The following is a 16,784-nucleotide window of genomic DNA, read 5'->3' as shown; positions in this document are numbered from 1 at the left end:
CACTCTTTCCTGAAATTGCTAAAATACGTTAAGTACGTGGCTATTAAGTACTGGTAAGCTCTATTTCACACTACAACACATGCTTGATGTTACAAATGCCTGAATTCATGAAAACATATTAAGAAAATCTGGACTGTTAAGTCTGAAGTGGTGATTATCGCTCATTCCTTCTAAGTATGAGAAGAGGCCGAAGCCCTGCAATGGGAGAATTAAAAGATTGATTATGAATTCCTCCAGTATTGGAGTTGTGAAGACAAATAGAACTAAGCAGAATCAAAGGGAACTTGCCGTTAGTCGTAGTTCATGTACACCAACAAGGACTCTAAGATCGATGAAATAAATTCTTGCTTTTTAAAGAAACGGACTAAATAATCATGAGCCCTTGTAAAATACAAAATTCGCGTTAAGTCCTACCTATAGGTAAAGGCGAAAGTAACTCTGTCTATCCGTCCCGCTTTCTCGCCAAACCTACTGAACCTATTTATATCGGTACCTACAAAGATAGTATAAAGCCTGAGAAATCTTTTCAAGAAGTAGTTCCTTAGGGACGCAGGTGGAACTGCAAAGAACAATTACCTAGTTCTGAACAATTATCTACCATAGCCTGAGCGATAATACGACGTTTGGTAAAAAAGAAAAGTGAAACCCTAGTCCCATCTAGATCCGTAATGGTTAACCCAAAACTGTTTACACTAGGAGGCCTATGACATAACTCTAGAGCGTTATCTACTCTATAGTAAATCTAGTATTTCTGACCAATGAATGGCAGCGATTACCCGAGCGATTACAACACTATGGCTCACCGAATGACAGGCCTTACGCCCGAATATGTAACAGCGTTTTGTCTCAAACAATATCTATAATATTTTGGTTCTAATCAATGACTTGTTATGACAACTAGCCTAATAATTTACATCATCTCTTCGTAATGTTATTCATCTATTGTTAATGCGTTCGTACATTGGGCAGTGCAGTTTTAACACTGGAAATGCAGATGGGTTGCGTTTTCATGGAATGCTACTGTTGGGTACAAATCATCCCGAACATATGGACACTCAATGTTTGAATCTAACACGATGTGAAATTAGGGAGTTGGGTGTTTGAATGCATATTGAATTTCCAAACTTAGAAAACATACCTAGTAGGTCCTTAACTATTTAGTAATCTGTATCTACTTTAGATACTTACATCAGAAATGAGTGGACCTAATAGAGCACATACTTTGCTTAATGGTCTGAATATCTTATTTCTTGTTGACAAACTCAATAATTGAACCATATACACGCTAAAAGGATACACGCATACAGCAAAATATCTAAAATTATAGCAGGTTACTCACCTACAAGATTAAAAATCCAAAACAAAATCGGTCGACAAACAAATGAATGCAGATATTAGTTCGGAATACTGATAAAGGATCATTATGCATCAAAATATGCGTTTAGACTCCTGAATTGCAGATGCATAATCAGGAGGAAGATATATTATTTTATAAAGTTTAATAACACGTGTAATAATTTAATAAGAGGTAACTACTTATAACTAAGTACTTTAATTACTTGGAATACATTGAAGTACTCACGATAACTGACTCACTTAGTCACTAGACCGAACTGTTTTCCATGCTAAGATTGTAGCTAAATAATAAAATAGTAATGACCACGAAAATTGCATATAAAGAGACATTATCAGCCGTGAAAATGTAATAAAATTAAATAGTTTAACAGTAAGTACTCGTGAAATAGACAGCGTTAACAAATAAATAATGCATTCAAATGCATTAAATTTGCGGTTAAAGTATCAGCTACCAATTTGATTGCCAGAATAAGCATGAGCAATTATTAATTCTACCTCATTATTAATTAATAAGGCATTAATATCTTTTTCACGAAAGTACCAAGGAAAACGCATCGTTTACTGAAACGTATGTGTCATTATTGGAGGGTTAATTCTCACGGCGGTGACGCGTTAGGCCATTGAAAACGCTCTGCCCAAGATGTGGATGTGTAGTATATAAACTGCGGGCTGACTGGCAGGAAGCATCGCACTGTCCAACATTACATTATCTCATATTTTATATTACTAACAGTGAAACATGAGATCTGCTGCATTAACAACTGTCATCGCCATTTTGGCGGTAAATGGTGAGTTTAGAAATAATTAAAAGTGCTTTTTTAATCAATTTAAATATCGAGATCTAATTCAAAATTATAAAGTGATAAGAAAAAAGTTCTTAATTAAAAACTAAAGTGAAAATGTAATTGCAATTATGGAGTGCTTTATTGAATTGAAATGAAAATATTCGTCACAACTGAATTGACAAACGAAATTATTTTTGTGCTACAGAAAACCAAAATCGTAAGTGCACACGACTTAATTATAATAACCGTGAAAAAAAAACAGGATTCGAATTTCGAAACATGGAATTATCGGCCCTATAAACGCGGGCATTTAATTTACAAGATCATAAACATCGAAGCATAATTTTAAAATAGAGCCAAAGTAGACTGAGGTCGAATAATTATGGGCTAAGTATCATAAAATATAAGTATAGCATGAAGATAATCAAGTTAGTTAATTGAAACATGCGAAAAACGCAGTATCTTCCTCTGGTGCGGTGGATCGCACAAACATCCGATACTCGGCCAAACATTGTCTTAACCGATACAAAACTCAAATAATTCTGCATTCTATCTCGTATACACGTACGTGATCTGATGTACTGAAAAATCCTTTTCTCTGGGGTCACACCCCCGTGCTTTCAGATGCAAATAGACGACGGTGATCACTCACTATTCCAAGTGGCTTCCTCAGTCTAGTATAAAAATGTGTTTATAAACTCTTAATATAAATGTAACTAACACTTTGCACTAATTTATGTTAAACGTTTGCAATATTTCGATAAATTTTCAGCCCTGAAAAATTAAAATGCTATGTTTTTATGGCTATTTGAAATAAACATGGATTCCAAATTGGCCCATGTTATGCTAACCTAACCAAGACATGGTTTGTTTAGCGAACTATTGAAACGATTGTTTCAATAATAAATAAAAATACCTAGGTAGGTAAGAAAGGAACAATACTTTGAATTTTGCTCGGAAAATTTTGTAGTATTGCAAACTTAAAATAGGAATGTATGTATGTACACACAAACATGTTTGTTATAAACAATATCAACACGCAACATGATTGCAATTAAGTGAATGATTCTTTGTGTACCATTTCTCGTAGAAAGATGACACCAATTTAATAAAGGCAGCTTATAGCAGAGTGCCATAAAATGACGCTAAGCTATTAGGTACATGAAAATATGTCAGTGGCCATTATATGAAAATAGCAGACGTATAACGTGCTATATCCACGAAAGCCTAGGGTAGGTGGCCAACAGTCTGGACATCTAACTCTAATTATGGCATTTTAGCACGCAACTTTGTCTAAATTAATACACCTATCTAAGTTATGAACGTAGGTAAGTGAAGGGTTTTGTGGTAATGAAACATGCTAACTTGAGTTTATCGCAAAATTATCTAAAGAACATTGAAAAAATTACTTCGACGATATAATCATTGGATCCCCGCTTGAATATGGGGAGGAAATATTTAAACACATCAAAATAATTACTTAAAACTTGGCTGAGAGTCAGCACTTTTGAAAGTCAAAAAATATGTATAAAGACAGCCCCCAAAACGAACACCCTTCACCTCTTCCTATGTGTTATTGCTGGGAAGTAGAATTGGTGCTACCAACTCCCCAGCAACCAAAGTGTCTGGTTGGTTTGAAGAACCATTTCTATACAATGTAAATGTTCACGAAAGAGAATTTCCCATAGCTGAGGACCTGCCCCTATATATACGTTTTATACAAATGTAAACAAATAGTATACGGTAATAAAACCAGTAAAGAAATATACAGCCTTTATCGCAATAAATCGCACTGAAAATTGCAACACTTAGCATGTGCAAATAAAATTTGCATACTCGACCTCAACCATCTCCGTTAGATAATCTCTATCAGAGGTCGCATTTATTTGTCAATTCAATTCAATTCTAAATGCATGCATCGTAATGTAAATATAAAAAAGTCATGATATATTATGAATTGACAAAAGGAATTCAACCCACAGTCACGAATTTATCTAAGAGCTGATAAAGATTTGCAACGGGCAAGGACATTTTAATAATATGATCTAGGCATTTTTTTTCTAAGGTTAACGCGATAATGTCAATAAAACAAAAACTAGATTACATTTGTCGTATTATCGGTATTATTTTTCAATAATAAGTGCAGTAATAAATGTTAAATAGATGTTAATAATTTCGCACTTTTTAACTTCACGGAAGCTAAATAAAGTTAGGTTTCGTTGGTTCAAAAGTCAAATTTTTAGAGATAATTGCAAGCAAAATAATTCGGGATATACCCTTTTCTAAGCAAATTCTTCTACTCCTTTAGGTTTTCTGCCATCTAAATATAAGGGTAAATTAATTGGATTTATTTCGCACGTTACCTACAGAGATCTTTTTCGCGAGTATCTCTTATTTTATTTGTCTCTTATCAATTATTTTTAATTATAATCATGCTGCACTACTACGCAAAACTACTGTTCTAGAACCTACCGAGACATTTTACGAAGACTACAAAATCTAGTTCTTATTTTTTGTACCCCAAACATGTGTAACTCAGTATCAAAGTCTTGCTCTATACCTAGGATATTAAATCACCCGTTTGATTGACAGTCAAATAAATCTAAATGTGCATACTTAATCTTAAATGAATTACGATATAAAAATTACTATTCACACATAGCTAATGTATTGCCTATTTAGCATAATGCGACATTCTTGTAGTACAAAAAAGTTTACGATTGTCGCAACCAAAAAGGATACTCTTGTTCGCAGATGGAATAATGAAAAGTTGTTTTTGGTTGAAAAATTTATTGTTAACTTTTTAATTTATAATCTGGTAATTTGTAATGCCTTTGCGTCTGTTTTTATGGCGTTTTGACGATCGATAAAGTACTTATGTTCGAGTTAAATGACCATGTTGGGCTATGGGGACTTTTGATCCTCATCCAGCTTTCACTTATGTAACATGTTCAGAAGGCAGTGTTTGATTGAAATATCCCTCTTTGTTCCCTGCTAAGACTGCTAGGGGGGATAATGTTTTTTTTCGAACGGACTTCTGAATGACGCGACCGCGTTTATAAAATTTAGGTTTGAACCAAACCTGAATGCAGTTTTGAATATCTCCGTTCAGACAATCGTAAGCTTACTTAACTCTCAATTACTCAATGCACCCATTCATCACGAATAAACGATGACTGTATAAAATAAATATACGAAAAGCTGAAACAAAAGACTGTTGATACGAACGCAGATTTATTTATATGTTTATGATTATATCATATGCAAGGAAGGCTTAACAATGTATTGGTATTATCAAAACATCTATAGATATGTGATCATACGAATATTATTATATCATCTCTTATGTTTTGATAATACGCAATATCTGTTTAAACATTTCTCTGGGAAGATTAACTGTGATTCGATTCAAATAAACAATTGAATGATCGGGATAAATTGAATTGAATCTTGGATTACGCGTCGTTTTGAGGGTTAGTCCCTTTGCCCAAGGAACTGAAAATGCATAATATTTATATTGTAATTATTTTATTTGTATTATATGTATTTTATTTAAAGCTCGATCTACCGCTGTTGCAGTGGTTGAATGGGCAACTGCGCTGTGCTGCGTCGCGGGTTCGGTTCTCGCGTGAACTGTTTTTACACCTATGATCCGGATCAGAGCACTTATGTAATACGTGTAATATATGTATTGAACGATGTTAATTAATATGTGTTTTAACTTGTAACTAATACAAAATTGATAACAACTATTGATCTGCGTATTAAAGTCCGAGAGTAAGAAGATTTGATGTCCCAACACGATCGGTATTTGAGGATAGTAAAATAGGGACTCACCTATTCCATGTAAATATGTAGGTATATCCTTCCACATCGTCAGAGATATCTTCAAACGTAAAACCTCCAAGTAGCCTGTACGAAAATCACAAATTCCGTCATCTTTCTTCCAGTTTCCTTAGTCCTCGGTTGGGGGTACAGAGCCTCTGACCAGAGGCGCTGGGCTGTCCTCCACCCCGCCTGCGGAGGTCGCCAACAGTCCCCCATCGCCATAGCTGCCCGCCAAGCCATCCCCATTTCAATCCCCGCTATGGAACTCATCGGCTACCAGAACCCACTACCTGGGCCTCTTACGATCACCAATAATGGACATTCAGGTAATGACCGTGGATATACGCTCAACAACATGTGTGCCCAGCGCGGTGAGTATGGACGAATCACCCTAGCTTGGGAGAGGCCTTTGTCCAGCAATGGACGTTTTTGAGCCATGACGACGATAGTAGATTGGAGATAACTTTTTGAACAGTGGTTCCCTGGTCAGGGAGAGTATTAGTTGGATATTTCAGTTGTCAATTTGTTAGTTGATGGGTAACAAAATGGCACTACAATTCCCCCTGACCCGTTGCCGAAAGCAAGCATGACATAAACAGAGGAATATAAAGCCCTGCCTCAGACTTTCCAAGTGACTGCCATATAAAACATTTTTTTACTCTTTCAGTGGCGTTAACCATCCCCAAATACAGTTCCGAAGAAGAAAAGAAAGGCTTCCGTCTCCCATACATCTTCGGCGGTCCTCTTGACAATGAGTACGAGATTGAGGGTCTCCACTTCCACTGGGGAGACAAGAACAACCGAGGTTCTGAACATACCCTCAACGATATGCGCTTGCCTTTGGAAATGCATATCATCCACAGAAACAAGAAGTACAGGAATCTGGCTGAGGCTCTCCAGCACCCTGATGGTCTTTGCGTGCTTGCGTTCTTCTACCAGGTGAGGATTTAGAAGAATTAACTTAGAAGTCAAGAGCTGATGAAATTGATGTTCAAAACATCTTTATTCTTTTTGAAATCCAAATATACATTGAGATATTCAGTCATGATAAGCAACGTCACAACCCATCTTCTTTTACAGGTCGTAGAATTCGACGCCAAGCTCCTAACCCCCATCGTGAAGAACCTGTCAGCCATCGAGAACTACAACACATCCATGCAACTCCCTCACACTTTCTCCCTCTCTTCCATCCTCTCAGGCTTAGACACTGAGCGCTTCTACACCTACAAGGGTTCCCTCACCACCCCCCCTTGCGCCGAGGCCGTCACGTGGGTCGTATTCTCTGACTACCTTCCAATCTCCGTGTTCCAGGTATGACCATTTCATTCTTCTTAAGGCCACAAGAGTAGGCTTTCGACTTGTAGCCTTAATCACAATGAGTAAGATCGATGTTTTGTGTTAGTGTTTAACTAATGACTAACTAGACTAATTTTGATATTTGAACTTTGAACTTTAGTCCATGAAAATAGGTATTGAGTTACATCAACGGAATAAATAACGCCGACAATCGGCTATACGTCAATTTGCATCTATGAGTCACATAAGGCTCTGATACTACCTTGCCCTTAAGTGGGTTTACAAGAGGCTGACACCTACAGGGGTCATAGGTCATATTGTGAAAGGTGAAAGGGCGTGAGGAGTATTTTGTCGACAAACCCGGGTCCTAATGCCATATGCCGTTCCACAGATGGATAACTTCCGCGGCCTCCTCTCCAACCTGAACCTGCCTCTCGTGGACAACTTCAGACAGCTCCAACCTCTATTCGGCCGGCGCATATTCGTCCGCATAACGTCAAAGAACCCCAAATTCAAGAAGACCAAGCTTCACTACTCCAAATGGGACTGGGTTGGACATAAGAAAGCCGAGAATGACGTAGCTGAATTCGACGAATAAATCACCAAAGCTTTAAGATCTGCTTCAACTCTTAACTAATCATCACCGACGTTTTCAATACGGGTATATAGCTCATTTAAATTGATACCAAATAAGGTATTTGTTACCATTTTGTTTTTATTTTATTTGATATAAATATGGTTGTGTGCACTGTACTTTTTAATTGTATATTTGTGTGAATAGAAGTATTATAGGATAAGCTTGTTAATAATCTTTAAAAATAAACTTTTGAAACTTAGTTTTTTGGTTTTATTTTACGAAATATACATATGATAAATAAATGAAGAGGCCAATTGTAACAATAATTCCTGGAATAATTTAGTTAATTGCTGTAGTTATCGGCTCCAAACATTGACTGTAAAATAAAAAGTTGTGATTAATTGGAGTACCTACATTTCTCAACCACTCAAAAATAATAAAAGAAAAACTTAACATACTCACTCAGATATTCACAAAACACACTGCATAAATAAAACGCAATTAGTAAAACAACACCATAGACAATGATGATACAATCCACACCTTTTTCATATAAACCATAAACACGGGACTAGGGTAGGTACAACAGGGTACAACTCTTTGGCAAACAGCACAACACTATTCTATATTTTCTTGAAGCTGAAATACACGCAATATGCCAAGAATCACAGAAATGCACACTTTTCATATTCTGGTATCATGCTTATGTTAAGGTTGATGGTAGGTAATGGAAAACTTGCTGATTAAATAACAAATGGAATAAATAGTCTTTAACTTGTCTCTCAATATTTTTCAGTCTTATTTATATTAAGACTGTTAGAGCAGAACTGGATAGAGCTCGCTGGGCTGACTGCTTCAATTTTGTTGCTCACATAGAAATATGGTCTTTATGCTAATGTCATAGAAGTCGTAATCGATTGAACATACACTTTGTTTTGAGTTACATGTAAGGGTAAGCAGCTCTTTCAGAGCATCAAATGCCGAGATAAGTACTCAGAGTGGTAATAAGTTTGAAGTGGTAAGAAAAATGAAAAAAATATTTTTTCATTTTACTCTTTGCTGACAGAAAAGATCTCCAGACTTCAGATTACCTTCATTGAAGATAGATTAATCATTTTAAGTATTATGACAGTCATTCCACTGTAGAAAGAGGCACACATTAGTGTTAATTTCAAATGATAAAACTGTTTATTCCATTGTTAGTTAAGCAGCAAACTGTCACTCAAAAACTTAAAACCCAAAAAAATAAAACAACAAACTGGTATTTTATATTCTATAATACAAGTTCAACAAATCTATACAATGATTAATTAATACTCTGTAATTTAGGCTGGAAACACATTAAAGTCGCATTGAATAATATTAAGTATATGTAATAATAGATATATTTTGTGCCTACATTCAATTAAATAATTTTAACACATCGAAATTTCAAGATGGTGCGAGCCACTTTATTGGACTTCCAACCTTACATTTTTGAATAATTTTTATCACATTAAATAACGGGAACATTCGCTGTAACAGTTAAAATAAATGTTTATGGGAAGTGGAATGTATTAGTGAACTGCTTTAGTTGAAAAAATTGCACACTGAAAACTGTCAAGCCGTGTAACACCGTTGATGTTCAACATGTTGGAAAATGGCGCGAATTTATGACAAGTTCTTGTCAAGACCCATAGATGTCGCTTCAACAAAATGGCGACTTAAAAGGAAGAAAGATCTAATTAACGTTTTTTATAGCTATCAAAACGTTCTTCTGTGCCAGCTATAAAATTTTATAGTTAAATCCAGTAGATGTAAGACGACAGACTGAATAACCATAGATGTATGTATAGTTTCAGTTAAACAATTCCGAATTTATATTTTTTCTTGAATATTACAATTACGTCGTTATTTTGCTGGATGATACATTGACATAGTATTTTTTTTATGTATCGATTTTGTGATCAATCTAGTGACGATATAATTCGATTGATCGACATGTTGAACATCAAACGTAGTGAACACGCTTTATGTAGATGGCTGACATTAGTAGTTAGTTCGTAATGTTGGTAAACAGCTGGCGTATATACACGTGCCGTCTGATGCGCAGACAACAATACCATGCAATAAATTTGTTTTAGCGTACCAAGTCTTCGGGGTTGAACATGCCCTGAAACAGAAAAAGAACAATGTCAGAAAAATGTTTGTTATCACTCCAAAGTGGTCAACAATAAGGCTCATTTAGCAATTTTCAGTTAGGTTCATATGTGGGAAATCAATGCGTAATAATGAAATAGTAATAATCACTCAATCCAGAAATTGGGAGATCTTGAAATTCCTATATAAGCAAAAGCCATTAGCATTATGTAATGTAGCATGTATAAGCTATTGCCATTTTACAAATATTAGGTTCATTGCAAAATCTATCACAATCTTACTACCCTGCCACCACGAAAATAGGTGAGGCTCGCGACAACGAATAGTCAACAATAGTCATCAGATGGAATTAGTTCGGAGACAAGCGACAGCCGCAGTTTACGACAGTATTTTCTTACAGTTACAAATGTTACTATATCACAAGTTGATAGTCACTTGTTTCCGAATTATTCTTTAAGTTAAAAGTTACTCCTTAGTATAAATATTTACCCTAGCACGACGCAGGATGGAGTCCTTGCTAGCATCGTAAGGATGGTCTTTCGAGGGGATCTCGAGCACAGCGGGCACGGGCGCGGTGTGGGCGTCGATCACGTGTCGGATCAGCTCAGCAATGTTCTGGTTGATCAGAATGATGTCAATATCGTCCCGTTTCACGAAGCGCTTGAAGCACTCCTCGATCTCGCTGACTGCTGTGTCTGGAAGTGATTTTAGAGTTGAATTATTGGTATAGTGTAGATGAATGTAGGGTAGTTTATTTGAAATGAATGAAAAAGTGGAAAAAGGTTGGGTACTTATGAAAGATGAAGATAGGGTTTGGAAAAGGTTTATGTCCAGTTCTTTTTATCCTTCTTTGTTGAATTGAGACCTTCTTCTTCTTTAACAGAAATGTGTCTTGGCACACCCACTTTTCATCAATTACGTTTTACGTAAAATAAGTATGGAGGTGATCATTTTTTTTATTACAAGGAAAGGATGATGGGTAAAATTGGCCGGTATATCCAATAAAAACCATTCGCATATCAAATGATAGCTTATACCCTAAGCTTCATTTTTTATTATGGGCAAAACATTGTAAACCACCGGAGAACGAAGATACAACACCTGATAGCATAGGACAGCCCATGGACTTGAACCACTTCATTGAGTATGGGAGGGATGTTTAAGTACATTATTATTGTCAATAATTGTCAGAACGAGTCACAGAAGATATCTGTGCCAATATTTTCCAATTTTATTGAAAAAAAAAAGATTATTTAGCAGGTAGTGTTTACAACGTATGGTGTACGTATTTCGCCGTTCTGGTGAGTCTAACCGGCATAACCAATGAAAACCGTTTGTATATCAAATGATAGCTTATATCCTAAGCTTCATTTTTTATTATGGGCAAAACATTGTAAACCACCGGAGAACGAAGATATGACACTTCATAGCATAGGACGGCCTATGGACTTGAACCACTACATATTTTGTATGGGAGGGATGTTTAAGTGCATCATTATTGTCAATAATTGTTAGAACGAGTCACAGAAGATATCTGTGCCAATATTTTCCAATTTTATTGAAAAAAAAAGATTATTTAGCAGGTAGTGTTTACAACGTATGGTGTACGTATTTCGCCGTTCTGGTGAGTCTAACCGGCATAACCAATGAAAACCGTTTGTATATCAAATGATAGCTTATATCCTAAGCTTCATTTTTTATTATGGGCAAAACATTGTAAACCACCGGAGAACGAAGATATGACACTTAATAGCATAGGACAGCCCATGGACTCGAACCACTATAGTACGCGCCAAATAAACTTGTAATAAAGGTCATTCAACCGCCCTGCCGTCAGGGGCGCATCACCTGTCCGCCATTTTGTAACTATGTCCTTCCGTCATTCCGAATTTGGAATGCGCTTGTCTGCCCATATTTGAACTAAAAACGACTGATCATAATTTTGACCAAAGGTTTGTAATCCTTTGCGACAAGGACGCCTCTTACCACGATACACTTGTATTGATCGTGTTAGCGACACTGCCCATACATTTTTTTCGTATCGTTTTGAAATATTGGGATACATTAGTAGAAGGAGGTGAACGAACTTTATTGCACGCTTATTTGGCGCGTACTATACATATTTTGTATGGGAGAGATGTTTAAGTGCATTATATTATTGTCCATATTAGTCAGGACGTATCACACAAGGTGTCAGTGCCCATATTTTCCAAGCTTATAAAAAAAAGATTATTTAGCAGGTAGTGTTTACAACGTATGGTGTACGTATTCCGCCGTTCTGGTGAGTCTAACCGGTAAATCCAATAAAAACCATTCGCATATCAAATAATAGCTTATACCCTAAGCTTCATTTTTTGTTATGGGCACAACCTTGTAAATCACCGGAGAACGAAGATATCACACCTGATAGCATAAGACAGCCCATGGACTTGAACCACCTCAGTGCGTATGGGAGGGATGTTTAAGTGCATTATTATTGTCAATAATTGTCAGAACGAGTCACAGAAGGTATCTGTGCCCATATTTTCCAAGTTTATTGAAAAAAAAAGATTATTTAGCAGGTAGTATTTACAACGTATTTATGATGTACGTAGTCCGCCATTCCGGTGAGTCTAACCGGCATATCCAATAAAAACCATTTGCACATCAAATGGTAGCTTATGTCATAAGCTTAATTTTTTATTATGGGCAAAACATTGTAAACCACCGGAAAACGAAGATATGACACTTGATAGCATAGGACAGCTATGGATTTGAACCACAACATTTTGTTTGGGAGCAGTGCATTATATTATTGTAAATATCAGTCAGGACGTGTCAGAGAAGGTGCATGTGTCCATATAAAAAAAAAAATAACAGTTAGTATTCGCAACGTAAGGTGTACCTACTTATTCCGCCGTTCCTTCAATTCATTCACTTCAATTTTTGTTATGGGTGGAACATTGTTAACCACTGGGGAGAAAATATATCAGTCCTGTAAGCCTACGACTGCCTATGGAATTAAACCACTTTGGCACGTATGTTATATAAAGAAAACCTATCTTCTTATTATAAATAACGTAAGTGGCTTTTCCACCACTGAAAGATTTTTCAAATCAATTCAGTTAAGCAAGTGTGCCCATTTGCACAGACATCATCTAATAGCCAGGATAATACATCTTGCTTTGAAATATAATCCTGTGGAATTAGAGGTGTGCTGGCATCAATCTATCATCACCAATGACTGTCAACTGTCCTGGCTAACAAGCCTGATGTGCCTGATGTGACGACTCTGTGAAAGCTGACAAACAACTTAAATAACTTTATTCTACTGAGTAAACCCCTCATGTATCCTTGCGGTCCTGACCACCCGTTTGGTTATCTACTATTTGTGTATCACTAAATAGTATAAAACAAAGTCGCTTTTTCAGTCATTATATCCCTATGTCCCTTTAAAAGCAAACTACGCAACGGATTTTGATACGGTATTTTAATATCTGGAGGCACAGCAGTGCCCCAGTCAAGTCTGAGCAAAGCGGGCACGGCCGTACCATCCTTTTCTCGAAGCGTTTCGCGTCTATTTCGCTCCCTGTATCATCCATGTGAACAAAGCTAGGAGTTTAGGTTAGGTTAGGTATAATATATTCAAAGATAGAGTGACTGAAGAGGAAGGTTTGTATGTGTAATAACATCAGTTAAATAGTGAGGAAATACCGTCTTCCCGCGCGCAGCTGGGGTGGGTCTCTGCTTTTCTAATAATTCGACAACCCAGGGCCGACTATCCTGGTGCCGCAGAACGAGGAAATGCTATCTCCAATAATGGAAATAGTATACGGTGGTAGAAGTAAAAGTTTTAATGTTTTGTTTTGCTATTAAAACAATTATGCCTAGTTAAGACCGATTTTTATTGATAGTGTACCCTAGGCTTATTTCAATAAGTGATAAGTTGGCGAAAATACATCATACAATGAATTTTTCTACTATAGATTTTATTTTAACTAAAAAAAATAGGTGCAAAAAGTATAAATCTTTTCTGCCCGACTGTACTTATTTCCGGTCGATTCTTGACATGAACTGTTTTATTTCAGTAACTGTAGCGTATAAGCAATAATATAATATACATTAGAACTTTATTGGTTATCAGGCCAGGGTTCATACAAAATTGCCCATCATCCTTTTGCAACAATTTTGTATATATTTAAAAACCTGCATTAAAAAAGGGTATTTACTACAAATAAACTTTTTATTGACATTAGTTGCAATTGCAAGGGATAGACAGAGAAATTGTGCAGATCTAAGCACTAATTAACCTTTTGAACGCCAATGTCGGCTATAGCCGACATGAGCAAGCGTGCCCTGTGCGCCAACGACGGCTATACTCGACAAAAAACAGGTCGCAGAAAAATACAAAATAAACCTATTAAATCATTACTTTTATGTATTTTTTAGTAGATATTTAATTAAGATTTTCGGGCTTGGCGTACAGGGCATAGGAATACCGATATGGCGTGGCGGTGAAAAGGTTAAACAATGGAAGTTAATATATTAACCTATGGGCTCAGTTTTGTGATTGTTCATTTAGATTGTGTTTCACAAGAAATTAACATTTTTGTACATACAGTGTAAACTGTATATGTATAACGACAATGAAGGGACTGTGCATTTTACAGCGTTATAAAGAGTTGGCGTTAATTGGAGAGAAGAAAATCTGAATTAGTATATGAACAAGTTTATTTGAGACCTAGTGATTTCGATGCTTTAGGGAGTTTGTCGTTAAATAGAGTGATGTTACAAGGAGATTACACTGTATATGATTTTTTACAAATATATCTTTTTTTTTTAATTTTTTGCACATACCTTTCATTATTATCTACATTTAGGACTACACTGAGCAGATCTATGTAGATCATAAAATAAAGGTCCTAATAATTATGACCTTCCATATTAATCCTTGCATGCTAATAAATCATTTTCATTAAGATGACATCCAGAATTTTCAAGGACAACAATTTTATCAAAACATTTTCAGCATGTAAGGTGACCTTGCCATAAAGGATGTTATTATTTTGTATGACAAGTTAACAAACAAGTGATAAGATGAATTTAGGGGCTCACATTATGCCTTATTAAAGCTCTACATTGTCAAAACTTTGAAAGGATGCCACAATAATACAAAGTTTGATTGTGTTAATACAATTTTGTTTTTACAGCTTTAATAACATGTACATTCTTTAAATATAGTATTCTACAGACTGGATAAGAATATTTGAGACACAGGCATTCAATATATAATTCCTTGCAGTTCTAGCAGAACTAAATAAATAATAATTACGATAGTATGAAACAGCGCCAATATATTGAATCACTAGACAACGGCTTGATCCGAGATCTTCTATTCTGCATTTTTCAAACTAGAATTCTGGATATTTCAATTAAGTTGGATCGCAATATAATCATTGGGATTATCAATACTTCTTTTTTGAATAGGTGTAATAATTTAGGATTTTTTGTAAATAACTAAGACTTACTTTTGTCAACAACCATGAAGTTGGGGTGTCTGTTCTTGTTGATTTCACCAATCCCGCCCAGCAGGAAGCCGACGCAGGTGTCCTGGAATAGAGTTATTGCGTTTTTAGCTAATTTATCTCGCTAATTACCTAAAAACATACAAATAAAATGTCTTCTAAAACAGTGACATGAATTTGGTAGATAATGGATTGTTCATATTCCTTACCTCATCTCCGATGACGCTGATCAATTTTCCCTTGTTGGCTAATGTGTGCATCGACATGTTTAATGTTTTTTGGGGATTTTTATAATATTTTTAAGGAATAAGATCTGTCACAAGGGCTCGTCACCTGACTTGAATAGATTTTTAGTTTTTGTCGTTGGGTTGGTGCTCCTGTCTGTCCGTCTTTGACTTGTGTCAAAATATTCATCAAAGAGAATCACTTAAAAATTTTAATACTCTCGATAGTCGTACCGATTTCGTTTAGAAATCACACTAGTGCCCAATCAAAATGCAATCACGCTTTCTTAATATCTACATCAGTACAATCAACTCGCTGCTCCCCAAGCAGCAACAACGTCTCCTTCGAGTTCTTCAGCTATTTAGATTGTTTCAAATTGAAGATGATTAAACAATTGATTATTTTTTATGTAACGTTATTTCCAAACGAAACTAATAAAGTCAACAGGAAAGTTGCGTTCCATACCTAGGTTTTTTATAATTTTTACCACATCAATATTTTATCTCAGTTCCTCTTTTGAAAATCATAGCTGCTATCTCGTTCTTTCATGACAGTTGTTTCAAGGAAAAGCGTAATGACATGGACGCTTCGCAATAAGTTTGTTTGCACATTTCTTGTAAAATAAAACACATTGTTTTGTTATGAACAAATTTTAATAGAATAAAACTTAGTTACTAGCGCTGTACAAAATGCTGAATATACAAAACTACGGTAGCAGTTCAGAGGACGAAGAGGAAAATGAAACTAAAACAATCAAAGTGGAGAGTAACGAAAAGTTACTTGCACATCTAAAACCAGTTGATACTAAGTTCTCCGTAGCCAAATCTATGCAAATATGTGCTGCACCTATTGTTATGCCCACAGTAAGTACATACCACCAATTTGTTTAAATTTATAAGTACTTCATCAACTTGTAAACAAAGACCAAACTCAAGCATGACAATTCGTGTCCAGTTTTTCCATTATTTCATTGCTCAATAACGCAAATGTATCATCTTATCTGCACAGAGACGACCCACTGACCACGTTAGCCCTGAATAATTAGATCCAAGCAGTCAAAATCATTAACATAAG

At 35.8% G+C, this 16,784-nt stretch overlaps 3 protein-coding genes across 3 annotated transcripts in view; 2 read left to right on the top strand and 1 right to left on the bottom strand.

Annotated features, from left to right (window-relative positions):
* The first annotated feature begins 1,851 nt into the window (after window positions 1-1,851).
* LOC110381698 (carbonic anhydrase 7) lies at window positions 1,852-8,101 on the top strand. The gene is made up of 5 exons (XM_021342081.3): window positions 1,852-2,144; window positions 6,092-6,295; window positions 6,637-6,908; window positions 7,050-7,280; window positions 7,657-8,101. The coding sequence occupies exons 1-5, from the start codon at window positions 2,096-2,098 to the stop codon at window positions 7,861-7,863; spliced, it is 963 nt and encodes a 320-aa protein (XP_021197756.1). The 5' UTR covers window positions 1,852-2,095; the 3' UTR covers window positions 7,864-8,101.
* Window positions 8,102-9,101: 1,000 nt separating this feature from the next.
* Window positions 9,102-15,865, bottom strand: Vha14-1 (Vacuolar H[+] ATPase 14kD subunit 1). Its single transcript, XM_049838680.2, has 4 exons — window positions 15,695-15,865; window positions 15,489-15,570; window positions 10,471-10,676; window positions 9,102-9,994 (listed from the first exon to the last, which is right to left on the bottom strand). The coding sequence occupies exons 1-4, from the start codon at window positions 15,749-15,751 to the stop codon at window positions 9,962-9,964; spliced, it is 378 nt and encodes a 125-aa protein (XP_049694637.1). The 5' UTR covers window positions 15,752-15,865; the 3' UTR covers window positions 9,102-9,961.
* A 396-nt stretch (window positions 15,866-16,261) lies between these two features.
* Window positions 16,262-16,784, top strand: part of LOC126054186 (pre-mRNA-processing factor 17) — a 28,181-nt gene continuing 27,658 nt past the window's right edge. Inside the window, exon 1 of the mRNA XM_049838668.2 lies at window positions 16,262-16,573. Coding sequence (XP_049694625.2) covers window positions 16,400-16,573 — 174 coding nt within the window. The 5' untranslated portion in view covers window positions 16,262-16,399. The remainder of the gene's footprint in view (window positions 16,574-16,784) is intronic.

Source organism: Helicoverpa armigera, chromosome 12 (assembly GCF_030705265.1).
Source record: "Helicoverpa armigera isolate CAAS_96S chromosome 12, ASM3070526v1, whole genome shotgun sequence".
In the NCBI taxonomy this organism is placed as follows: Eukaryota; Metazoa; Arthropoda; class Insecta; order Lepidoptera; family Noctuidae; genus Helicoverpa; species Helicoverpa armigera.
Note: the sequence above shows the minus strand (reverse complement) of the source record. Positions and strands in the feature narration are given on the sequence as shown.